This window comes from Oryza glaberrima, chromosome 1 (assembly GCF_000147395.1).
Source record: "Oryza glaberrima chromosome 1, OglaRS2, whole genome shotgun sequence".
In the NCBI taxonomy this organism is placed as follows: domain Eukaryota; kingdom Viridiplantae; phylum Streptophyta; class Magnoliopsida; order Poales; family Poaceae; genus Oryza; species Oryza glaberrima.
Genome location: NC_068326.1, coordinates 11,622,140 through 11,648,815, shown reverse-complemented (window position 1 = coordinate 11,648,815; position 26,676 = coordinate 11,622,140). Strand labels below are relative to the sequence as shown.

The window sequence follows — 26,676 nt, the reverse complement described above, 5'->3', positions numbered from 1 at the left end:
TTTGCTTCTTTAGTTCTCATATGTCTCGATGGTTTGCCACCTTCCCCACTCTTTCTGTGGCCCACCATCGGCTAGACCTTGAAAAATTGGACACTATTGTCCTTCATGTTCTATAATTTTGTTTTTCTTTTTTTAAAAAATGAGCTTCCCAATACCTTCCTCCCACAGGGCCACATCACCTCCCCTCCCTAGTCCATAGGCCATAGTACTTTGCGATATTATGCATTAAAATAATGACTATTACAAATAAAGATATTTATAGACAGTTAATAAAATAAAAAGCTAAATATAGACGGTAGCAATTTATAGAGTAGACAAATTTTTTAAGGTGCTTCCAAAATGTGGATTTTATGAGTAGTGATTGGTGATGCCAAATACTATTATTATTACAATAAATAATGAGTACTCCTTCTGCTCCAAAAATACAAGACATAACTAGCTGGGGTAGATCGAACGTGGTATTAGGAGAACTCGGGTCCCTCTACCCCCGGAAGAGTACGGGGGCTAGAGGAGAAAGAAGGAGATAAACCCCCCCTATTAGAATTCTATCCGCCCCTAACAACTAGCACTGATGTCACTTATGCAAAAAACAAGAAAGAATTATTATCACATTCTTTTTTTTAATCACTTCAATAAGTATAATATATATATGCACCCAATATGATTAGGAATATTGATGATGAAAAATTTACTAAAACAAAAAGGGGAAGGGTGATGTGCATGAGAACATGCATGCATGGATAATTTGTATTATGAAACATTGAAAAAAAATGATTGTGTCTTATATTTAGGGATATGGTTATACTTTATATTTTGTTTTGAGACGGAGGAAGTATCGTCCGATACAGTGAATTTAATTAAGAACCGCTATGATTATAGCCTGTGTACGTGTCCATTATTGTGCTGTACACATACTCCTCATTCCCTTTCAGAAATTCTACACCAAACATCGTATAATTATGACCCAAGAGAGTATTAGCTAGCTAGATTAGGTCCTAGCTTGCCGTCAATTTATATTTGCTTCAGTTTGACTCATTCATTCTGTCGATGGTTATCACGGTATTAATAAGGGATAATTGCTTTTTTATCATATTTTCGAATCTAACTATATATTTGACTCTATATTTTTAACTTTATTTTTAACTTTAGACCCTCTTTTTTAAAATTGAAGTGGACGTCTGGCGCTATTGTATTCACACCGTGAGGAATAGATTTAGAAGAAAATAAAAAAATAAAATTACAGAGGGAAGAAGACTTAACTGCCCCTGTGATTTACCAAGCACGACTGCTTCCCCACAGCACGCACGCACGCACGCGCGGTTAGGGTTACATGGGCAGCGGAGGAGGCGCGCGGCGGCGGCCGGCGCGGGGCATGGAGGTGGGTCGGGGGTCCAGAGGGCGCAGTCGCCGCTATCGGGCACGAAGGGAGGCGCGAGGAGAGGGAGAGCGAGCTGCAGCGTGGAGCGTGACCCGGGGCGCAGTCGCGGCAGAGGAGCTCAACCCCGGCGCGTGGCAGCCGGCGGCGGACTCGCGCGGCGGCCGGAGGGAGGCGCAGGAGGTCGCCGCCGCCGGGCACACGGGGAGGCGCGGGTGGAGGGAGAGCAGCGGCGTGGAGCGTCGTCCTCGAGCAGCGAGTTGTATGCACCCGTGAGCCATGCATCCCCAAGCTTCAGCGCCTTCTGCTCTTCATGCGTCCCATGCCCATTTGTTCTTCTACAAGCAGAGCTAGTGAATTGCAGTTTCTATTCTTCTGTTCTTTGGCAAATTGGGATGGATGTTGTTGAAATTTTGAGTATGTTCTATAAATGCTTTTTCAAATCTAAGGCAAATTTATCAAACATCTGTCAAATCAGTCAAAAATATATCAAATCTAATTCAATTTGGTTAAAAATATGTCAAATTTCTCAAAAATCATCAAATCTAATTCAAATTCAAACCTAAGTCAAATCTATCAAACCTAGGTCAAATTCATCACATATCTCAAAAATATAAATGAGTATAAAAAATACGGTCAAATAAGTAAGGGTATAAATGTCATTTGTTGTCTAAGGTAACACCGTTACGTTGCCTTCTCAGCATAGGGTCCGACTTGATGTTCGTTTTTAAAAAAGAGGGTCAAATGAGCAAACTATAAAAAATAAGATCAAATCGGTAATTAGGTTTCAAAATGGATAAAAACGCAATTGATTCTAATAATAATCACATGAAACCTGGAGGTCGATAATATAGGCTCAACTGCTGGTCGAAGTACGGCTCGGGTTCTTCCAACAAATGTAGCGAGACATCACCTATAGTCCTGTACCAAACCAATAACATCTCAGATTTTTTTCTTTACTAGAAAAGATGCCCGTGCGTTGCAATGGGTAAACATTTTTCAGTAATATATTAAGAGCTAAGTAATAAATTAAAATATTGGGATCACTATACACTATAATTGAAAAAGTTAAGAAAAATCTTAATATTGGAATCGCTATAGATTATAATTAAAAAAAGTTAATGAAAATATTTTCTGGGTTTTTGACCGAAAGCCTTCCTTACTTTTCAGTCCTAGTCTAGTCCGCTACCTCCCTCCATTTGGTCAGCTTCTCTTCGACCCTACCATCTTCAACTTCTCGAATATGACTACATCTTCAACCTCCCGAAGATAATCCCGTGCCCATACATTTGCTAGAGCAAATCTCCCCATCAAATCCGGCCGAATCTTTCTTGGTAAACCAAAATTGGTCGAGGGTTTTTAATCCACTCGATCTACTCTTTCCGTTTTCCTCAAAATCAGAGCATAAAACTCGGGATAAAAATGACCGAGGAAGATCGCCGTCATCATCGGCACCTGTAGAACAGAGATTAAAACTGGCAATTAAAGCCGAATCGAAGGGAAAATTATGGAGAAAATGATAAGAGGAGTGGGGAATCCATGTTTGCAATCAAATTGGAGGAGAAAATACACAAATCGGTATGGCAGCGGCGCGGCGCTAGGGTTCACCTCGGGAGGCGTGCGGTGAACAGATGGGATTATAAAACCGGATGAGAAAAACAAAAAGCATACGGGAGAAAAAAACAGGTGACAAAAAACATTGACGAAAAAACTAAAAGCACCCGAGAGACGCGCGGTGAATAGATCGGATTAAAAAAGGGAAAAAACCAAAAGCTTTAGCGTGTGCGCATAAAAAACTCTTTTGCGTGCAAAGAAAAAAGGGAAAAAATATCGGTGCAAAAAAAACCAAACGGACTTTTTTTTTTACTGGGAGATTTTTTTTCCTTTTTCTACACAGTCGGAATCTTTCTTTTCTTTTTTTTACTGGCGACGACGGAAGCTTTTTTTTTAATTGCTCGTTAAGTGACGACGGAACTTTTTTTTAATCGCTAGTTAAGTCGGACTTTTTTTTCTTTCTTTATTTACCTTTTTTTAGTCGGACTTCTTTTTCTTTCTTTTTTAAGAAGAATTTCTTGTAGTAGACATATAGATTAAAACCGAAACATAAAACTAAAACCGTTTCAAACACGGATGACGTATCAAAATTTTGGCAAAAACACCTTAAATTTTTATAATAGGTAAATATCGATGCCAAAAAAAACCAAACGGACTTTTTTTTTACTAGGAGATTTTTTTTCCTTTTTCTACATAGTCGGACAAGAGATCTTTCTTTTCTTTTTTTTTACGGACAACGATGGAAGCTTTTTTTTTAATCGCTCGTTAAGTGACGACGGAACTTTTTTTTTTAATCGCTCGTTAAGTCGGACTTTTTTTTCTTTCTTTATTTACCTTTTTTTAGTCGGACTTCTTTTTCTTTCTTTTTTAAGAAGAATTTCTTGTAGTAGACATATAGATTAAAACCAAAACATAAAACTAAAACCGTTTCAAACACGAATGACGTACCAAAATTCTAGCAAAAACACCTTAAACTTTTATAATAGGTAAAGATTTCAAGTACTTGCGCAGTAGATATATATTAATAAAAAATATTATTTACAACACTAATTAGGAATTATAAAAGTTGGACCAACTAAGCACAGAAGAGTTGAGGGTCTAATTCGTTCTACAAACATCTCAGATTTTAGTCCTGTTTAGACAGATGGAGGTTATAAGAAGTAACAGCCTACAGGGTGAATATATCTATCTATCTGTCTATCTATCTATCTATCTAGCTGATAAAGAATCTGAAACTGAATAATTATAGCTTAGCTAACTAATTCATTTCCAGTAAACAAATACTAAGACTTTCATAGCAGGTGCAAATTCTTTCAAAATCTTCAGCACCTTAAACATTTTAGATATATTTTCACCAGTCTAAAGTGAGATTCAAACTGTTTGACGAAGCTAGAAATTCTGAAAATAGATATCTGAAGCTTCCCTAAATAGGGCCATCTCTCAATATATATGGTCTATAATCCAACCCATCTTGGTCTACATGACTATCGGGTAGTTCTCGAAAGTTATACTGCTTCTTATTCTAAACATGAAATATTTATGTTAGAGGGGTCTCACACTCTCACTAATTACATATATAGTGATATACTAAGGTTTAATACGTGAAAATGATATAAAGTGGATTTTCTTTTTATTAATCCCTTCTCCCGCTGACCACCTACCTATCTGTATTTGTAATTAAACCCACGCATGTGGCACACATTATTCGGGGTGCAAATACTAGGTTAGCTACAGTTGTCGTCAGTCGAAGGTAGACACACTACCAGCCTGTTCTTCCGTTGCTTTAAAATTCGTGCTGCTCGGTCGATCGATCCAGCCCCTGCACAGTACACACAGCAGCCATGACTAAGGTCTTCACCAAGTCTCTCCTAATGTACTTCAACAAGATCGTCAGGAGCCTCAGACCCCTCGTCCATTCGCCGCCGCCGCAGCCGGCGGCGGCAGACAACATCGTCCGGTGGCCGTCGGACGACGAGCTGCTGCCGGCGCCGGACACCACCACGACGAGCGTCGTCACCACCGTGTGCAAGGTGGAGGGCGGCCTGCTGATGTCGCCGTCCACTTTCCCGTACTTCATGCTCGTCGCCCTGGAGGCAGGAGGTGGCGGCGGCGGCCTCCTCCGCGGCCTCCTGCTCCTGCTGCTCTACCCGGCGCTGCGCCTGCTCGGCCATGACCGGGCGATCAGGGTCATGGCCATGGTGAGCTTCGCCGGCGTGAGGAAGGACGGGTTCCGGCTGGGCAGCTCGACGTTGCCCAGGCTGCTCCTGGAGGACGTGAGCGCCGAGGTGTTCGAGGCGGCGGTGCGGCGGCGGCGGTGCGTGTGCGTGAGCGGCATGCCGAGGGAGATGGTGGAGCCGTTCCTGAGGGAGTACCTCGGCGTCGACGCCGTCGTCGCGCCGGAGGTGAGGGCGTTCGGCGGGTACTACCTCGGTCTGATGGAGTCCGACGGCGAGGTGCTCCGGAGGCTGGACATGGAGGAGGTGATCGGAGGTGCGGAGAAGGAGACGTGCGGCGACGGCGATGGCCGCGTCGTCGTCGGCATTGGTGGACGTGGGAGATCGTTCAGTCGGATCTTTCAAAAGTATTGCAAGGTTAGTAGTTCGCTGTACATGCATGTGTCACAAACTTGTCCACGTCACACTTCGTCAACATGCATATAATATGCATGGATGTACTCACTCCGGACCTTCCGTATTTGAATGTACTACCTCCATTTCAGATTTTAGGTTATAAAACGTTTTGACTTTGGTCAAAGTTAAATTGTTTTAAGTTTGACTAAGTTTATAAAAAAATAGTAACATTTTTAACCTAAGACAAATTTATTATGAAAATATATTCAATTATTGATTTAATGAAACTAATTTAGTATTATAAATATTATTATATTTGTCTATAAACTTAGTCAAACTTGAAACAGTTTGACTTTGACTAAAGGTAAAACGTATTATAACCTGAAACGGAGGGAGTATAATGTTTCTGAACAATGTTTGACCATTCGTCTCATTCAAATTTTTTTTTACAAATATAAATATAAAACCCAAAAAAATATGTCATGCTTAAAGAATATTTGATGATAAATCAAGTCACAATAAAATAAATAATAATTATATAAATATTTTGAATAAAATGAATGGTCAAACATTGATAAAAAGTCAACAGTGTCATACATTAAAATAATACAGAGGGAGTATTATACTTCTAGATAGTTTTGGTGATCAAGGCTAGCTAGAGATATGATGCACTCACTGTTGTCAAAGTAGAATCAACATAGTTGAGGAAGAGCCGACATTGGTAGGGGTAGTTGACTGGCCGAGAACAACAATAGTGGTAACCCAAAAAAAAAGACGTGGTAATAGTACTTAAAGTTAGGTGAAGAATAACCTGGTGGGTAATTATGATTAGTGAGGAAAACTAGAGTATCAATGCATGGATAATGATTGTCAAAGAAGTGAAAACAAGGGTTCTGCCAACTCTATCGGCTGCTCGAGGCACTATGAGACCCATGATGATCAAAGCAAGAATAGATGAAGGGACCCAAGTGTTACCCCGAGCCAAATAAGATGACCTAACATCGGCATCAGCTCGGGGCCACGACGATCGCAACAAATAGGCCAGGGACCCGAGGTCACCAATAGCGAATCTACTTCATTAAGGAGATTTGACCCGAGTCTATGTATATCCTTACCCTATCATTCTGCATTAATTGCGGTGTGATATGGTTTCTGTGGACCGATCACATGCGACGTGGGGGATGTGGCAGTGCATGCCTCTCCTCGCTTGCCCATTTTGCCTTGGATAAAAAGAAGCGCGACGCGACACGGTCTGTGCCTTATCATCCGATGGGCCACCTTTATCAGCATCGGTGGATGACCGGTAGACCCATTGACAACTCGACGAAGACTTTGATTACATTGCTCCTCATGTCAGCTGTTAGGTGAGCCCGTCACATCCGGCCAGTTCTCTTGGAGGGATAAAGATAAGACGGAGCACACCAACTACTTTGGGCTAGGTCCCACACATGCACATAAGCATAAGCACTGTGGTATCCCCATACCATATAAAAGAGGGACCAATGCCATTGAGAATTGGGTTCGGTTTTTAGGATAGTTAAGTTCAGTTAGTCAGAATTAGATTTTTAGCCAAAAATCAGTGAAGAATGGTTCATCATCTCCCACTTAGAATAACATCCACTCAACATACATTTTGTAAATCCCATCATCCATAGCAAGATTATAGATGTATGGTATTACGCTTCGGGGCAGCCCAAACCTATATAAATCTCCCATCTACACTCTCTGACATGTTCCGGACACAAGCTTCACCTTAACCGAACTCTCATGGGCGGGTATCTTACCTTCTTGCTAGAGGAGCTCCCTGCTCTGACAACAATGGAGATAACAAGAACATAAATATTGTGGCCCAAAGATGACATAGTTACAGTGATGCTATGGTAGGATGCCCACTTATAGCGAGGTAATGCCGAGGAAGGTGCCGTGGCAGCCTGTGGTTATGGCCCATAAGTAGTGACAATATGGACCAAGGGAACATAGTTGTAGCCCACAGTTTGATGACATGACGCATACTCGAAGACAGTCAGGTCGTCACAGCATGGGAAGCTTGACCATATTTTCTGGTATTAAATTTAGTAACTATAGGTAATAAGCTTAACAGGTTTATGTGGAAGAGAAAGGAAAAAAAGTGGGGAGTGTTGGTCCCATTCAAGGGCTAACTCTACATATACTTCAAAAAATATACATTAAATTTTGTGGCGTGAGAAAGTGAGAGAACGGAAAAAAATTACAGCTAACCATATAACTGACCTATTATATATGTTATCTTTACTATAGGTTTACAATTAGTGGGTTTACAATTAGTAGTGAGCTCTACTATTAAACTTGCTTAAAAGAGTAAAATAAGCAACGACTAGTATAAAATTAGTCGCCAACCATCACTATCATCGGAAAAACAATGAGATTATTAATCAAACCACCGTGCAAACTAATTAAAAAAGAGAGTAAATTTCACTTAACTCTAGGCATTATGATCTAAATTGCACAAAACTACATAGGTTTTGGTACGTGGCACTTAAACTCCAGATATTATGGCTATAAAGTTTCAACAAACCGCACTATTGATCATTTCGACTTTGATCTGTCACGCTTTCAAGTTCTACGACCACATCTTAAATTTATGAGTTTTTTTAATCATCATATCAATGTTACATGTATGCAAGAATTTTTTTAAAAAAATTTGAAATACGAGTATTGAAATTAGTTAACGGTCTAGTTTTCTAAAATTTTAGTACCTTATGTGCTATACGTCAAAACATCTATGATTTTGTGCAACTTTGCATCATAATAGGTGGGGTTTTATGAACTTTATTTTTAAAAAACACCTACTTATTTCTGTTAGACATATAGGTGGTGTTTTTTTCTCCTGAAGATGAAAATTAAATTTTTTAATGCAAAACGAGGTGGTATTAACGTACGATTGATTGAGTTTTAATTATTACAAACTTAAAAAAATAGATTAATATAATATTTTAAAGCAACTTTTATATAGAAAGTTCTCGTCTGAAACGTACCGTTTAGCAATTTGAAAAGCGTGCCACAAAAATCTTAATCTTAATTTAACTTTTGTTGGAGAAAAGAAACGGGAGCTATGGTCGGAATTTGATCGAATAAAAATTCTGATTCCGTGCAATGATGCATGCAGGAGGTGTACGTGGCAACCAAGTCGGCGCGGCGGCGGTGGCGCTCCCTCCATCCCCGGCGCTACGCGAAGCCTCTCATCTTCCACGACGGCCGCACTGCATTCCGGCCGACGGCGGCCGCGACGCTCGCCATGTTCATGTGGCTGCCGCTGGGCGCACCCCTCGCCATCCTCCGCACCGCCGTCTTCCTCCTCCTCCCCTTCTCCATCTCCGTGCCACTCCTCGCCGCCCTAGGCATGCACAGCCGCCGCATCTCCTCCTCCTCGTTGCCGCCGGCGGCGGCGGCGGCGCACAACCTTTTCGTCTGCAACCACCGCTCCCTGGTCGACCCGCTCTACGTCTCCGCCGCCACCGGCCGCACCGACCTCTCCGCCGCCACCTACAGCATCAGCCGCCTCTCCGAGATCCTGGCGCCCATCCGCACCTTCCGCCTCACCCGCGACCGCGCCACCGACCGTGCCGCCATGCAGGCCCACCTGTCCCTCCCCGGCGGCGGCGGCGGCGGGCTGGTGGTGTGCCCCGAGGGCACCACCTGCCGGGAGCCGTTCCTGCTGCGGTTCAGCCCGCTGTTCACGGAGCTCGGCGCCGACGTGCAGCCCGTGGCGCTGCACTCGGCGGTGTCCATGTTCCACGGCACGACGGCGGGGGGGCGGAAGCTGCTCGACCCGCTCTACCTGCTCATGAACCCCACGCCGGCCTACGTCGTGCAGCTCCTGGATCCCGTCGCCGTCGGAGGCGACGGCGGCGGCGGCGGACCGGAGTTGGCGAACGAGGTGCAGCGGCGGATCGCGGAGGCGCTGGGGTACACGCGCACGGCGCTGACGAGGAGGGACAAGTACCTCGCCCTCACCGGCAACGATGGCGGCGTCGATCGGCGCCGCGTTCGCCGGCCGCCACCACCATCAAGAGGGAGTACTTAATGGTTAACTAAACGTCAATGGACTCGATCGATGGCCCGCTTGCATGCATGGTGTCTACTGTGGGTAAAGTATGTGTTGTGCTTGTGCCTGGCTTGGCGTAATTAGGAAGCTTAATTACCCAGTTAAACAAGGTGTGTAAGACACACCCCGGTTGTGCTCAGTTGTAACTTGTAATGGAGTTACTCACACTGTACTCCCTCCCTCTGTCTTAAAATTAAATTAACATTTTGGGACCGAGAGAGTAACTTGTACGAGACATTGATGTTTATTATTTATATAAGTGGTGTTCTTTTATCCTCTACATAAACATGAAGATGAAAAGTAGGTCTTTTACGTAAAATAAGATGGTATTAACGTATTATTATTTGACGTGGTAAAATTTTAACGCACATGCACGGGCACCTTATTTAACGTGCGTGAAATTTTATAACGATGTCCATCTATGGGTGACGTTGTATTAAAATATTATTTTACTATAATATCTAAACTAAAATTGAACTCATTTAATGTGCTTCGAATGTTGGTAATGATTTTCTTCTAGTTACCCTTGCAGTACATAAATTTTAAACTAAAATAACTTAAAACAATACAATTTTCAATTTATGAGAAAATGTTATATCAAAACAATAGATGTAGTAGTTCCTATGAGAAAATTCTAAGTATTTCGACTACCCACGGGGATATCTCGCTCCAAACATTTGCCAAAAAGTTTATTTTTTTGTTAGATTCTATTTGAAGTTTTTGAAGTTTTAGATATTTTCATCCTATTAGTCCCGCTAAAATGTTTTAATATTTTTATTTATAATGGGTTGTAAACCCAACATTTTTTTTAAAAAAATAGATAAATTTTTGTTAAATTTTGAATTATTTTCATGTCCATTTTTTTTTAGAAAAAACTTGGAGAATTCCACTCTATGAAGCATATTTGAAATTATTTGATCTTTGCAATTTGGGTTAAATATATAAGCGGGTTGAGCCTACAACCTACCATGAGGTAAAGTCATATGTTCTAAATTATTTCTCTTCAATTAATAAGAAATATTAAAGTAGAGCTCATACAATAAAATTTATGTTTCTATATTGTTCTACGCTAAATGTCAGTAATTTATGATTTAGCTTAGCAAGTTTTACCAAAAGGAAATAAATCAACATGGTCGTTAATCCCCTGGAATTGTCTCGATATATTGGTAAGGCCACCTCATGATTGTTTCACTGGTAAGATTCCTTGGAGTAACCCACATGCTTGGTACAATTAGTATGGTGTTCAACTGATCATGTTTTTATATTTGATAGGTTGTCTATAAGAAATTTAGGCAAGATGGGGTACATATTATGACGTAAAAAAATGATATCATTTAAATATTTTTCTTTAATTTATTAATTAGTGACTTCATATATCATATATATAATTTAGATGCTATGATCATTTTAAGATTATTCATTTATCTCCTAATAAGATCATTTATTGATAAAAGCATCAAGATTAAATTGTATAGGTAAATAGCCCCCATATACATGTTGAGAGAAATTAATTAACTTGATAGAAAGTCATTAGGTGTCTAACAGGATGTAAGTAATGGATATGTCAGCTTTATTAAAATTTAGGGAGTGTTTTAAATAAAAATATAATAACAACCCAATGGTTGGATGCTTTGTTCTAAATTTTTTATGATTTTATTTAATTTAGAAGTGTCACGGATTGGTTTGGAAATATTTATAAGATGATTAATGGGCTTTAACGCTGCATGGGAGTGTGGAGGGAGGTTTTGGATGTTTTTTAAAAGAAAAAGATTGATATGATGACCTAAAATAATGTAAATTGATGGTCGAATGTATTTTTTTTCTAATTTAAGATTGCTATATAGATGTTTAGAAATATTTATATGATGTTTAATGGAATATTTATTAGGAGAGGATAGAGAAAGAGTTGGTTGATGTTTATCTATGGCCCTTTTAGGCACGTAAAAAAGTTTTTAATTTTAATTATCATGGGTTTAAAAAAAAGGAAATGCACTGAGATGGGACTTGGGAGGGATCGTACGTACGTAAGTACCTGAAAGCGCCGAGGCCTGCACGGAGGGAGATTTTATTTTTTATTTTTCTGTAAAGATAAATCTAACGAACTAAAATAATGGGTCCAACAATTTAAATAAAAATCATTGGTCAGATTTCTTTATTCTATTAGAGCACCACATGGCGACTCGAGAGTGTTTATAGAATGCCACATAGCAGCTTAAAAGCGTTTGTAGGAAGTTTAATGGAATTTTAGTATATAATAGATAGATAGCGCGAGTATGGTAGTTAGGGATGCGAAGTTGCGGTCTTCGCACTCGTCACGCGAGACAAGCAGCTGGTCTCGCGCCCTCGCCGTGCGAAGTCGTGCGTCCACACTTTCATTCTACGATAATGGTGTACTTCTGCAAATCCCTCTAAATGTATATATTTATGTAAACCAATAAAAAAGAGGTATATTTTTTAAAAAAATTTCGCATTTTGCCAATACCTGAACCCTTCACCTGTGTGCATTCAAAACTATAATTTCCAGGTGAGTTGCTTAAAAAGGAAGCAATAAAAACAAAAAAAAAATACAAGGGCAGCATCCCTAATGTTTACTTGCAATTATTCAATTTTCAATTGTTGTGCGAAGCCCAAGGCCAGCACCAATCATATTTGAAACAAGCACAATAATATTTTGCCATTGTTATTAACCCAGGTTCCTATTGTTTCTAGTGTTGGGGAAGATTAGAAAGGAGACTGACATGGATTAATTTAGGGAATCAAGCTTTGAGGCGAAGTGAATGCGTGATGCGGAGTCGATGGTTTGATTTTAGGATGCGACGGTCGTGCACCGGCTACATGACGTGATGGGTGAGACCACTAGAGGAGGGAAGGTGGGACTAGGGTTGGCTGCCTATCAGGGTTGTGTTGCTTGATGGGCTAGAAAAGGCTATATATGTGGGATGCTAGCCAAACAACTAGAGTTAGGTCACGGGTGGTTGGGAAAATCTAAAAAAATATATAGTTACTGGTCCACGAGTAAAACTCAGGCCTAAACTGTCCCAAGCCCGGTTTTTCCAATGGGTTAGCCACTTAAGAGTATACTCTTACTCTTAAGGTTACGAAGCGTCAAGCATGCACACTCTTCTCTCCTATTGGTTTGGTTTGCTCGTCACTAGAGACAGCACAGCTGTCGCTCCGTGAAACTGAAATACAACAACATGACTCAAATGACTAAAGTCAACTTGCCAACCTATGGTCACGTGTGACCGGTTGGCCATTCGATCTAACTCTATAGTGCAAGTTAAAACAATCAAACCTACGTTTCACATGTGGCCGGTCACACGTAAAATCTAGCTCTACAGTGCAGTCAAAACAATCAAGCCAACGGTCATTTCTGGCCGGTCGGCCATTCGATCTAGCTCTACAGTACCCATCAAAACAATCAAAAAAGAAAGGGGTAATTGTGTTCTTACCCTTATTTTCACATGTAAAAGTGGGTAGTTTATCCAGGAACCGAGACACGTGTGATGTGTTTGTTAAACAAAAGTATAATCTCGCATGTTGTAAAATGCAACTTGCTATAGTACTACTTTGTTTCTCCATTGATCAGTTTTGCCATTGTCATGAGCAACATCAACGCAATTTGGATAGTAACAGCGGGAAGTCAATGACAGAAACAAAGAAACAGCTGCCAAACACTATTTCCACTCCCCAATCCCCATCCAGTCTTTCGAGTGAATTGGACTTAAAAAAGACTAGGGCTTTGTTTAGATTTCAAAAAATTTTAGTCAAAAATATCACATCAAATATTTGGACATATGCATGGAGTATTAAATGTGGATAGAAAAAACCATTTGCATAATTTGCATGTAAATTATAAGACGAATCTTTTGAGCCTAATTACGCCATGATTTGACAATGTGGTGCTACAGTAAACATTTGTTAATGACGGATTAATTAGAATTAATAAATTTGTCTCGCAGTTTACAAACGGAATCTGTAAGAGCAAGTTTAATAGTATAGCCAACTAGTAGCTCCAATTCAACTATAGCTAATCTAATAGCTCATTCATACAATAATTACATACTACATTATTAATACCTGGTCCCACGTGTTATATATACACTGCGTCTTGGAGTCTGTGCTACAGCTGGCTACAAATCTGTAGCCCGCTGCTCTTCTCTCTCTCCTTATTTATCTTTGTTAAAATATGTTTGCAGATTGCTTATAGCCTGCTATTGTACCTGCTCTAATTTGTTTTGTTATTAGTCTACGTTTAATATTTCAAATATGTGTTCGTACACTTCGAAAACTTTACCCTCAAATAACTAAACACACCTGTTAGGTTTCGTGAATACCAAAGATTTTAAGGCGGCTCGAGAGCCCAGATCGCTCGGTAAATCAATCGAACTCAAATTCAATAAAAGTCATGGTTCTAAACAAATCAGTCAAATTCAAAACAATTTAGATAGTACTGTATTTTATTTTCTTCAAAAAAATTAGATCAATTTTCGCTTGTAGTCAACGGCTTTCACGAAAACCAGTAAAATTGCCCGAGAGACGGTTTCGTTTTTGTAAAACGGCGCCCATTTTTTTCTCTCTGTTTGGGAAAATAACGGCGCCCACTTGTCCGAAGAGCTCCTCCGGCGAGTCCCCAACAACCAGTGCTCGCCGCCGATGAGGAAGTGCACCGGCGTGCTGCTCATCCTGACCCTCGCCGTCCTCCTCCTCCTCCTCTCCCCGTCACCCTCCACCGCGCCTCCGCCCGCCGCCACCGCCGCCGGCGGCCCAGCGGCCCGCCTCCTCCCCACCCTCCCGGGCCTCTCCCGCCTCTACCCTCCCCCGGCCAACTCCACCGCCCACCACTCCTGGCGCCTCCTCCGCCCCCTCCTCCTCCGCTCCGACGCGCTCCCGGGCACCGCCGCGGGAGTCCTCGAGGCCGCCGACGCATGGCGCAACCTCACCCTCGCCGTCGCGGCATCGGCGGCCGGCGGCAAGGACGGGCGGCGCCAGGGAGACCTCGATGTGAGCTGCCGGTCGTCCGTGGAAGGGGATCTGGGCGGCGTGGGCGCCCGGGGCGTCAAGATCCCGTGCGGGCTCGCGGAGGGCTCCGCGGTGACGGTGGTCGGGGTGCCCAAGCCCGGGGCGGCCTGGTTCCGGGTGGAGATGGTGGGGGGCGGCGGCGAGGTGGTGGTCTCCGTCAATGTGAGCTTGGGAGTCGCCGAGATGGTGGTGGAGCAGAGCTCCTGGACGCGCGAGGAGGGGTGGGGATTGTCGGAGCGGTGTCCTCCGGTTGGTGATGCCGATCGCAATAGCAGCTCACTGCTTAGGTGAACTTCTTGCAAGCTTTTGCAGTTTCCTTTGGATTTATTCCTCTTAAAGTTTTTAGCTCAGGTTGTTGTTCATATCTGTGATTAATTGAACTTGTGTATGGAAGCTAGCAATGCAGAAATTTCTTGATGATTACAGTGTGGATGCTCCACTTTAGAAGTTTAGGTACACACAAAGTACATAGGCAAGCTAGCAAATGACTGGCCAGCATCAGCGTGTTGTTAGATGCCTCACATATTGTTGTGGAATGTTGCATGTTTATTATGACCAGCTTATAGTGGAGGTAGCTGCCTGGTGACTGGTCAGCCAGCCAGTCACGATATCCCACCGACTCCTGTAGAAATCCTAGAAAACCGAGTGATAACTCTAAATTTGAGTACTATGGTTTTATTTAGCTTATTTTGTTGATTAAATACTTCTATTATTTGTTAATAATCAATATTGAAGACTAATGATTTTATGTGGTTTATATTTCAACAGAAAATTGATATTATGTTTCTTATTTGGGTTTAAGCTATTTATGGGGGATTGTGTGACTTTTCAGTATTTCTTTATTATTTGGTCTATCTGTTGAGAAAAAATGTTTGCCGCAAACTAAAAAACACTAAATATACATCTTTTATTTTTTTTTCCATTCTATACCTGTTTATAGCACTTATAGTAGTGCACGTTTGCTCTTGCCTTAAACCAACTATCTGCTTCAAGAATCAGAAACTCTTCTAAACAAGGAATACTTAAGCAAACAACAGAAATATTTGCACTTGGAATTTTAATGTGCTAGTTCAGTAATCGTAATAGTGTAATTCTGTGATATTTAGCTGGTGATTACTGAAAGGTGCAGCAAGCATATCATGATATTATTTTCCATGTCTATTTCTTTAAATAGTACATATTTGTTTACGGTATTTTAATTATGAAATATCTTTCTTTTCCTTTATAGCTTCTTTTGGTAATGACAAAAGAATATTCCTTTTGCTGTGAGTTTGATCAGTCTAGTGGATGGGCTTGTTCGTTGCAATCAGCAAGCGGGTGTCAGTGGCCTCCAGGGGAGGAACAATACAATGGCAAATGTTACTGCAAACGAGCATGAAAATGAGAAAAGGCCAAAAGGACGTGCAAATTTTGGTGGTAGTTTTTCTATTATTGAAGGGGAGCCTTTTACAGCAACATTATGGGCTGGTGCAGAAGGGTTCCATATGACAGTAAATGGAAGGCATGAGACGTCATTTGCATACAGAGAGGTGAGGTTGTCTAAAATGACAAAACTACATTTTCTAAGTGTATCGCATGATTGTGAAACCTGTTAAGTTTTTGATAGAGGCTGGAGCCATGGTCTGTAGCAGAAGTTAAGGTTTCTGGTGATCTGGAGCTCCTGTCAGTCTTGGCTAATGGATTGCCAGTTTCAGAAGAGGTGGACATGGCTAGTGTTGAGCTTATGAAGGCCCCACCTCTTTCAAAGAAGCGAATTTTTCTGCTGATTGGTGTTTTCTCGACTGGAAACAACTTCAAGCGTCGGATGGCTTTGAGGCGAACATGGATGCAATATGAGGCTGTCCGTTCAGGAGAAGTAGCCGTACAGTTTTTTACTGGTCTTGTAAGTTTGCTCTATTCACCATGTGTATAATTACTACATTCTTACTTCTTTCTGTTGCACTGTTTTCCTATTCAATTACCTGTTTTGATTGATTGAAAAGTATACACCTTATTAAGGACTAGTTAGTTTCTACAGCCATGCATTTTGATACTAGGATTGCAACTTAATTTCTTAGTAAGAACCGATTACCATTAGAAGAAAAAGATTAAATGAAGGCTGAGAGGGATAGGATAAATTGGCTATTCACATTCCGTTGTATATCCTGAATAGGCTCATACAGCCTTTACAGCTCCAGTGCAACTTGGTCAGCTATTACAACGGAAATTCAGAATGCCTAAAGAAAACCAAATGTGCAAAGCTGAACATTATGGCTGCTGTTTTTCCTTGGTTCTTCCTTGATTCATGACAGTTACAAAGCTTTAATTTGTACAGATGTAACATGCCATTCCTATAATGAATATCCTATCAATGATAAATTGAAGGAACAGTTCTCTTGAGTTTCATTTTCATTCATCAGTAACATGCTTCTGTCTGATTTTATACTTTAGTATGTCAGTCCTTTTATTTGCATTACAAATGCTCATACATAGTTCGAGCATTCTCTCTTAGTTGTATACCATATAATCAGATATTATCCTTATAACATTCTTGTATAAGTCTGACATTGTAGTAATTGATTCAACCTTACTAGATTGGATGATCATAGTTAGTGCATTACTGCCCTTAAAATAAGACCCTTCTTTCCTACATATAGTCTGACCTTTTTATCAAATGTGCTTTCCATAAGAAATTGTTTTGTATGTGAATTGCTGTCCCACTCTGTCACATCATAATATTTTATCCCAAAAATGCAGCATAAGAATGAGCAAGTTAATATGGAAATACTGAAAGAAGCTCAGATGTATGGTGATATCCAATTTATGCCGTTTGTTGACTATTATACCTTGATTACACTGAAGACCATTGCCATTTGCATGTTTGGGGTATGTATCCTCTTTCAGTTTTCAGCTTATAAGAACTTATTCTGCCTCTGTGCTATGTGGACCATCGTAACTAGATAGTCATGATTTTGTTGATAAAAAGTATTTGAAGATATCTTGGAATCATGTGCAAGGTCTTATATTCCTTTTATTGTTTAGATTAAAAACAATGCTTGGCCCTTTGTTTATCACTCTGAGAAATGCAAGGCCACATGTATATAGATGTTCATGCACAATATTATCCATCTAAAATGCTCTGATATTTGTGCAAGAAAATTATTAGAAGATGTGAATCTATCATTTGCTTTGGAAGTTTGACTCGAGGACGAATGACCAGTGGTTTTACTTGTGTTTGCCAAATTATGTTCAAAATTCTAGAGACTTAATCTGAGTGGAAAATGCAATATCAGTATGTCACATCTCTGCTCTATCAGATGCAGGAATAAATCTGAGTGAAAAATAGTGACGGATTGTTTTCTCTGTGCAGATTTACTTGTTATATTTTTTGACAGTTTTGGTACCCATTGTGCGTTGTATTCATACCTATCCATTTCATCGATTCCATGACTCAGCATGATACATTGTTTTTTATCCCACTGAACAAGTACAATAACCTAGCATGGTCGCATGCCCAAATAATGTGATGTTGGAAATGTAGCACAGAGTACCGTGCACTGGCTTATAAATTACACAAACCCAGTTGAATGCTTGTTTGCTCCTGGCGGATATTAATCCTTTTGAAACTGTTGACCTGTTGCCTCTGTGGCTCTGATGTCAACATATAGGATGAAGGATGGTAGTGTTTTTTTTTTTTGGCAAACTATGCTATTTCTACTTTCTAGTGTACAAATAGTGTGGCATAACTATGTAGCTTTTAGCACTATCAGAAGGAACATTTGAATTGTTTTTTTTTTTTCTCATCACATCTTTTGACAGAACATCAAACTGAAGAGGTTGAGGCACAGGGCATTTCTGCATTGTTACTTTGTTGGGACAAGATAGAACTTTGCCATGATTTGCTTGTCACACATGATTCGTACATTAAGTAATCCATACACCTTCATGGATGTAGCACCTCACAAATCCCTAATATGAGCTATAGCAAATGTATGCGCATCCTAAACTTATATTTGCCTTTTGCCAATCTGCAGACCAAAGTTGTTCCTGCAAAGTACATCATGAAAACAGATGATGATGCTTTTGTTAGGATTGATGAAGTCATCTCAAGCCTGAAGAAGAGTGACCCCCATGGACTTCTGTATGGTCTTATTTCTTTCCAGTCTTCACCACATAGAAACAAGGATAGCAAATGGTTCATCAGTCCAAAGGTACTGTCTATTGCAGTTATCCTGTACCAAGATTTATTTATTTAGGCAGCTCTTCTGACATATCACGTATGAGAAATGCAGGAATGGCCTGTTGAAGCATATCCACCATGGGCTCATGGCCCTGGATATATAGTCTCAAGGGACATTGCAAAGTTTATTGTTCATGGTCATCAAGAACGAACTCTTCAGGTAACAACACTTTCTAACGATACAAATGGACTTCTTTTTTTAAAAAAAGAGATTGTCAGCCATGCAGCTCTTAATCTGCTGCTTCATGTTTCTAATTGCATCAGTTATTCAAACTTGAAGATGTGGCAATGGGTATCTGGATACAACAGTACAAAAACAGTGGCCAGAAAGTAAATTATGTGAATGATGACCGCTTCTATAGCGAAGGATGTGACTCCGATTATGTGCTTGCCCACTATCAGAGCCCGAGGCTTATGATGTGTTTGTGGGAGAAGCTTCAAAAGGAGTATCAGCCGGTATGTTGTGAATAGTTTCTGCATCAGCGCCAACAATAGCGACAGGTAGTGAAGTCTCAAGTTGTGGTAGGCTAGTTTTCTTGTTGTTGTACAATGTATTGCCACGATTGTTTTGTTCGATGGCAAGTTTGTTGGGGATCAATAGGTTTGGTTTTGTAGAGGAAAATATTGATCCATGTATACGAAATTACGAGCTGGAAGACAAAAAAATGTTTTACAATGGATCTCCAACTGTTCTTGATGATTCCATTCAGAAGTTGATGGCCAATCTGGCATGCAAAAAATGTGCACTAGACCTTTTCCTATCCTCTCAATTTTGGAAGGATTTGGGCAACTCAGATGGCCAAGATTGGGGTACAGATGGTACACTGGGGAATGGCTGGAAAATAAGATTTTGGGAAGATAATTGGCTGGGCTCTGCAAGCTTAGCTATTTTATTATGAGATGTCTACATACTTCCTCCGTCCTAAAAAAGAACCAACCAGGGTTTTCAATTTTGATTTCAGCTAAAATTTCGGCCATTTCGGTAGAACCGAAATTTCAGAGATTTCGGTATTTTTTTGGGCCAAAATTTTCTGAAATTTTGACACAATTTAATTGAATTTGACTAAATTCACAAAATTTGAGAAAAACCGAAAATTTTGGCCAAGATATTGACTTGCCAAGGGGGGGTTTCGAAATTACTGAAATTTCAATCCCTGCCTCGTACTAGGATGTAAGTTGTTACTAGGATGTGTAAGTGGTCGACGGTGTCGAAATTGGGGACTTCGTTCACACAATGAGGAGTGGGGATAGCTGAACAAATATCTGCATCCTCCACGTTGCTTGCTTGCAGCATATTTGAAATCATTGAGATCCCTAGCCACCAGATTTGGCCTTGCCGAACTCTTCATTGTTGTCTCTTGGAGAACCAGTGTCCATAATCATCGCCATCCTTTTAGCTCAGATTTGATACCCTTACTAATATCGACAGGTACTAGGTATGGTACCTATTGGTATCTGTCTAGTACCGATAAGTATCGTCTAGTACAAAAGAGGTATAGTTGGTACCTGAGGGGTATCAAAATGATATCTATAGGGTACCAAATCTGATACACCATCAATACTATCGAGAGAGTCATTTTAAACCGGTTTTAATGGTTGGATGGTGGATATATCTGTTTTTACGATTGAGAGATACAAATTAGATCCGATTTATAATTGAGTTTCCATCAAATCATGGCAAAGGCATATTTACGTTGTACTATCTAGTGTAATAAGGCCCCGGGTAGATTATTCAAATCTTAACTAAATTATTCTATATTAATTAAATAATTTATATGCCAGACCTCAGTAATTTTTGTTATGCAGCATGTTCACGGTTTGGGTACAAACCGTTCAACCCGTGAAACCAAACCAACCCAAACCGTTTTTCCAATTTTTCACAGGTTGGTTTAGACCGACGTAACCCGTTGAACCCGTGTCTCGTCCTTCTTCTTCCTCCGGACCTACGCTGAGCTTCTGCGGTAGCAAGACGCCATGGCGAAGGCATCTGAGGCAACCAAGCAAGCATCGGCTATTTAGCTCGCACGTAAGTGCACAGCCCCATAGACGTTGGTGCCGGCGGCGCCGATGCCGGCGACGACGCCGAGGCAGCCAAACGGCGGCTCCCATCCGAGGAGGAAACAATCGCTAGCTCGCCGCCGCCGCCGGCGTCCTGCCGTCCTGCTTGCTGCCTGCCTGCCTCCATCGCTTGGAAAGGCTACGAGCCATGGTGCAATCAGCTGCTATTGAGCTCGGAAGGACAGCCATGGCTGTGTTGCTGTTCTTCTGATCCCCTTCTTTCACGTACGCAGGAAGAAAGAAACTTTCTACGGTTTAACCCGTCAAACCCGTTAAAACCAAACCGTATGAACCGGTATTTCCGGGTTGGTCCGGTTTTTCTGACCAAACCGCCAAAAACCGTCGATGAACACCCTGATTCTCTCTAATAAATCATTAGTATGGCATCTGTTGTCAGGTTTGAGCCTGCTGTACTTTACCGGCGCTGCTACTGAGTCCACTCAGAGTCGGCGGGGAAGTCGGGCCAGTTAGACCGACTCGAACACCGGGGCCGCTCCGCCTATAGTACGTGTGTATATATAGGCACGGTCATGTTAAAGAAAAAAAACAACATCCTGTACTCCATCGACGATGGATGTAGAAATCCCCTCCGACCGCCGGGACGGCGACGTGGATTGGTCGGAACTCCCGGCGGACCTGCTCGTCACCGTCTTCACCGCGCTGGAGATCCCCGATCTCATCTGCCGCGCCGCCGTCTGCAGATCATGGCGCGACCACTACTCCACGCGCCGCCTAGGCCTCTGCCGCAACAGCCATGGCCCCTGCCTCCTCACCACCTCCCCCACCGGCGTCGCCACCCTCCGCCGCCTCTCCACCGGCAACCTCTACCGCGTCCCGCTCCCGGACATGCCCCCCTCCGCCGACACCATCTTCGGCAACCCCTACCACCACCACCCGCTGCCCCCGCTGCGCGACCGCTACGTCGTCGGCTCGTCGCACGGCTGGCTCGTCACCGCCGACGAGCTCTCCGAGCTCCACCTCCTCAACCCCGTCACCGGCGCGCAGCTCCCCCTCCCGCCGCTCCGCTCCCTGGCTCCGGTGAGGCTCCTCTTCCGGAGGAACGACCTGGCCACCTTCTACGGGCACTCCATCCGGGATATCACCCCGATGCGCCCCGAGCACAATCCTCGAGTGCCGATTCTCATACACGACGCCGCGGAGACTCGCTACCACCTCTACCAGAGAGCCGTGCTCTCCGGCGACCCTTCCTCCTCCTCCTCCTCCTCCTCCCGGGGGAGGAATTGCATTGCAGTTGTCATCCATAGCCCGTGGAATCTGCTCTCCTTTGCCAGGCTCGGCGATGCCACCTGGACCTGGCTCGCCCTGCGCCCCGATTGCTTGGGCTACCAGGACTGCTTCTTTGATGATGACGACGATGGCTTGCTCTACGCCGTTCGCAGTTGCGGTGAGATCCAAACCATCGATTTCAGTGGCTCGGCTCCAGTGGTCAACTGCATTTGTGTCCCTCTGAAGCATTCCTTCGACCGCGCCAACTATATTGTTCGGGCACCATGGGGTGACATCCTCCAGGTGTGGAGGAGCTTCGAGCTCGACGATGGCGAGGAGCCCCGCACATATGAACTCGCGGTGTTCAAGCTTGATCTTGCTACGGAGGATCTAGTGCAGATAAAGGATCTGCGTGGCCACGCTCTGTTTGTTAGCTTTGGCACTTCCTTCTTCGTTTCTGTGAATGAATTCCCCGTATTAACTCCGTACTGCGTCTACCTTGCTCATGATAGCATCAAGTGTAGGAGATTTAAGCATATTGCAAAGGAGGTCAGGGTGTACAACTTACAAGATGATACTTTCGCTGATCAGTACACTCAGAGTTCCTGGAAGAACTGCCCCCCTCCGGCTCTTTGGTTTCAGCCGACATGGTCACTGAACAAATAATAATAAAGGTCAGCACTAGTTATCTTGTACCTTCATTTTCATTACTCCTATGCTTGATTTTTTTGACAGCATTGTTTTCTACAATCCGAATTTTAGGAGTTGATATCTAGTATTGATTCATTCGTTCCAGTAACTAATGGTTACTTGTGTTTTACAATGCAAGTCCCTTACATATGAAGCACTTTTTAACTGCTAGTGGTCAGGGTAAAATATTCAAATTTGGACACTTTTCATAAGGGTGATAGAATTGTTGCATCACCCTTTAAATTTTCAAATTTAAACTAAAGAAAAGCACAAACAGCTGCCTTGTTTGACATCAATTAAAGAGTAGTTTTTGCAAAACAACATATATTTTCATAAAGCTATTGCAAAACTCTAAATTTAAGCGACAACATCACAAAATTACAGATAAAACTCTAAATTTAAGCGACAACATCACAAAATTACAGATCTAACACTGAATTTATCACTAAACTACAGACCTAGGCAATGGTGTCCAAAAATTACTGATTTTGTAATGAATATTGCAAACTACAAATTTGAGAGGTCTGCCTTTGTCCCTGCCACATTATTGTCTTGATGGGACACTAAAATCTTTGGTTTTGCAATAAATGCTTTGCTAAATCTTGTATTGATGGAACATAATAAATCTGTAGTCTTGCGATGTATTTATAATTTATTGCTAAATCTGTAGTTTTTACAACACTATGGCTTACTGTTGTATGATTTTTATTTGTCATAATATTTGCAGTTTCATGTAAAGTACACTAAATTAAATCTTTTTTTCAAAAAAAAATTCTTCTACTTTTAGTTGGATTGAATAGAAAACAGCAATGACTAGCTTCGATAACATGAGTTACTAGTTTTACTGGAAACTGGTTTTGGTCATCCATTATTTTGTATGTTAACCAACAGAACAGAAATTTTCCAGCCCAGGAAAAAAATCAGGCAGCTTCCAGATTTAGGCTGGTGGGTCAATTTTTATGGTCTTTTTAGGCTGATTGCCTGATTGTCGTGGGGTTTTTTTATATTGTATACTGGACATTTCCTTTATTTTCTTTGTACATTTGTGGCACAAAACATAAGTTAAAGGCATCTAGGCAATAACACGAAGCAAAGCCTTGGTGTACATATATTTTCAGAAGCAATAAGATTTTCAGAAACATAAATCCACAGCTTCAGATTTGTTTTTTTCTTTAGACAGGAATTTGTGTTGGTTATCGAAAGAGCAAAGCCTTGGTGTACATATATTTTCAGAAGCAATAAGATTTTCAGAAACATAAATCCACAGCTTCAGATTTGTTTATCTTTCTTTAGACAGGAATTTGTGTTGGTTATCGAAAGAGCAAAGCCTTCTTATCTCCCAAACATACAACAATGGATAGACAATCCGTAGAAACCCTGTAAATTGTGCATATATGTTTTTAAGTAAATTGTACATATATGTTTTTAATATATTCACTGTAGGAAACTTTCCTACAGTATTTTTCCTCAAATAAAACACACACACGAAGCAAAGCATCGGCGGCACCTATCCTTCCATGTGGGCAAGGCTATCCAAATCAGTTAAGTCAAGGGGTGGGGCCTTAGGGGGTTCAGGGTTGCACGCGGAAGGAACAGTTCTCTTGGGCTTGATTTTCATTCAACTGTAACATGCTTCCCTCTGATTTTATACTTTACCATGTCAGTCCTTTTGTTTGCATTACTAATGCTCAAACATAGTTGGAGCACTTTCTTTTAGTTGTATACCGTATAATCGGCTATTATCCTTGTAACATTTCTGGTATAAGTTTGGCATTGTAGTGATGGATTCAACCTTACTAGATTGGATGATTATAGTTAGTGCATTACTGCCCTAAAAATAAGGCCCTTCTTTCCTACATACAATCTGACCTTTTTATTGAGAGAAATCAAATGTGCTTTCCATATGCAATTGTTTTAGATGTGAATTGCTGTTTCATTCTGTCACATCATAACATTTTATCCCAAAATGCAGCATAAGAATGGAGCAAGTCAACATGGAAATATTGAAATTCCTCAGATGTATGGTGATATTCAATTAATGCCGTTTGTTGACTACTATACCTTGATAACTCTGAAGACCATTGCCATTTCCATGTTTGGGGTATGTATCCTCTCTCAGTTCATCTTATAGGAACTTATTCTGCCTCTACTTTGTAAACCATCATAACTAGATAGTCATGATTTTGTTGATAAAAAGTATCTGAAGGTATCTTGAAAGCATGTGCTATGTCTTATATGCCCTTTATTGTTTAGATGATTAAAAAACGATGTTTGGCCAGGTTTGTCACTCTGAGAAAAGCAAGGCCACATGTAGATTGAATAGATGTCCACGCACAATGTTATCCATCTAAAATGCTCTGATATTTGTGCAAGAAAATTGTTAGCAGATGTGAATCTATCATTTGTTTTGGAAGTTTTGACTCAAGGATGACTCAGATGGACAGAGGTTTTACTTGTTTTGCTAAGGTGCTGTTTATTTCAGTTTAAGATTATTATAATCTAGATTATTGAACCAGATTACTATAAACTGAATTATAATAAGCCGACATATAATTATCTGTGAACTGTTTGTTTCTCTGGATTATAAGTTGTCTATTAGCTGTTAGTCACCCAATAATCTAAAATAAGCACCTTTAGAGTGGATTACTAGATTATAGTAATCTAGCTTATAGATTGTAATAATCTATCATAATAAGCTATCTGTTTGTCTCGGCTTATTTCTGATAATTCAGATTATAATAATCCTAAACTGAATCAAACAGGGCCTAAATTGTGTTAAAAACATTAGAGCCTTGATCTGAGTGGAGAATTGCAATATTGGTATGTCACATGACTCACATCTCTGCTCTATCAGATGCCGGAATTAGCTGTTAAAAACTTAAAAATATTGATGTATTGTTTTTTTTTTCTGTGCAGATTTACTTGTTATATTTTGTGACAATCTTTTTGCACCCTTGTGCATTGTATTGAACCTATTCGTTTCATCGATTCCTGGGCTCAGCAAGATAGATTGTTTTTTAGCCCACTGAACAAGTACTACCTAGCATGGTCGCATGTCCAAATAATCGGTGTTGGAAATGGAGCACGAGTACAGTGCACTGGCTTATATTACCCAACCCAGTGAATGCTTGTTTGCTCCTGGCAGATATTAATACTTTTGAAACTATTGACTGTGTTGCCTGTGTGGCTCTGATGTCAACAGGATAAAGGATGGTCGTGTTTTTTTTTAGGTTTAGGGTTTAGGTTTTTTTTTTTGTTGTTTTTTTGCAAACTATGCTACTTCTACTTTCCAGTATACGAATAGTGTGGCATGACTATGTAGCTTTTAACACTATCAGAAGGAATTATTGAGTTGTAATTTTTTTTTGTCAGCGCATCTTTTGACAGACATTAAACTGAACAGGTTGAGGCACAAGGCATTTCTGTATTGCTACTTTGTTGGGACAAGATAGAACTTTGGCACACATGATTGCGTACATGAAGTAATCCATAAACCTTCATGGATGTAGCAAAGCTTTCAGAATAGACCCATCAACCTTGTTTCATCAGCCAATAACTAGTTATAGATCCTACCCAAATTCACTCCGGACTCAAACTAACAACAATACCAGACTTGGCGAGGTACTTTCATTAGCCAATAACTGTAATTGTCCTAGAGGGGCATGCCGCCGGCGAGCTTGACCTGCTCAGCGAGGTCGTGGAACTCGCCGGGGATATATACCATCTCAATTTGTGCGGGAAGCTGGAGAAGGAGGCCTCAGGCCGGACGCCACCGGGCTTGGCCCTGCTTCTTCCATGCTGCGGTGCTGCCCCCTCAAACCTCCACAGTGAGCGACGGGGAGCTCGGGGTCCCGTGGTTGCGGTCTCTTCTCTCTCT

The 26,676-nt window shown here is 41.3% G+C and overlaps 3 protein-coding genes across 3 annotated transcripts; all 3 read left to right on the top strand.

The window, feature by feature from the left end:
- The first annotated feature begins 4,770 nt into the window (after positions 1 to 4,770).
- Positions 4,771 to 9,830, top strand: LOC127760304 (probable glycerol-3-phosphate acyltransferase 3). Its single transcript, XM_052284547.1, has 2 exons — positions 4,771 to 5,520; positions 8,645 to 9,830. Exons 1-2 carry the CDS (start codon positions 4,771 to 4,773, stop codon positions 9,560 to 9,562), a joined length of 1,668 nt encoding a protein of 555 aa, XP_052140507.1. The 3' UTR covers positions 9,563 to 9,830.
- A 4,326-nt stretch (positions 9,831 to 14,156) lies between these two features.
- On the top strand, positions 14,157 to 19,555 carry LOC127760856 (hydroxyproline O-galactosyltransferase GALT3-like). The gene is made up of 7 exons (XM_052285178.1): positions 14,157 to 14,892; positions 15,885 to 16,134; positions 16,212 to 16,487; positions 17,342 to 17,470; positions 18,619 to 18,795; positions 18,877 to 18,984; positions 19,089 to 19,555. The coding sequence occupies exons 1-7, from the start codon at positions 14,240 to 14,242 to the stop codon at positions 19,293 to 19,295; spliced, it is 1,800 nt and encodes a 599-aa protein (XP_052141138.1). The 5' UTR covers positions 14,157 to 14,239; the 3' UTR covers positions 19,296 to 19,555.
- A 1,897-nt stretch (positions 19,556 to 21,452) lies between these two features.
- On the top strand, positions 21,453 to 22,775 carry LOC127770182 (uncharacterized). Its single transcript, XM_052295873.1, has one exon. The coding sequence runs from the start codon at positions 21,453 to 21,455 to the stop codon at positions 22,773 to 22,775; it is 1,323 nt and encodes a 440-aa protein (XP_052151833.1).
- The last annotated feature ends 3,901 nt before the right edge of the window (positions 22,776 to 26,676 follow it).

What these genes read in the sequence shown, in the direction of transcription:
- LOC127770182 (XM_052295873.1), top strand. Translation starts at nt 21,453, where the DNA reads ATGGATGTAGAAATCCCCTCCGACCGCCGGGACGGCGACGTGGATTGG.
- LOC127760856 (XM_052285178.1), top strand. Translation starts at nt 14,240, where the DNA reads ATGAGGAAGTGCACCGGCGTGCTGCTCATCCTGACCCTCGCCGTCCTC. An exon ending in AATAGCAGCTCACTGCTTAG is followed by an intron (nt 14,893 to 15,884) that starts GTGAACTTCTTG and finishes GAGTTTGATCAG; the next exon opens with TCTAGTGGATGGGCTTGTTC. An exon ending in ATCAAGAACGAACTCTTCAG is followed by an intron (nt 18,985 to 19,088) that starts GTAACAACACTT and finishes TAATTGCATCAG; the next exon opens with TTATTCAAACTTGAAGATGT.
- LOC127760304 (XM_052284547.1), top strand. Translation starts at nt 4,771, where the DNA reads ATGACTAAGGTCTTCACCAAGTCTCTCCTAATGTACTTCAACAAGATC. An exon ending in TCTTTCAAAAGTATTGCAAG is followed by an intron (nt 5,521 to 8,644) that starts GTTAGTAGTTCG and finishes TGATGCATGCAG; the next exon opens with GAGGTGTACGTGGCAACCAA.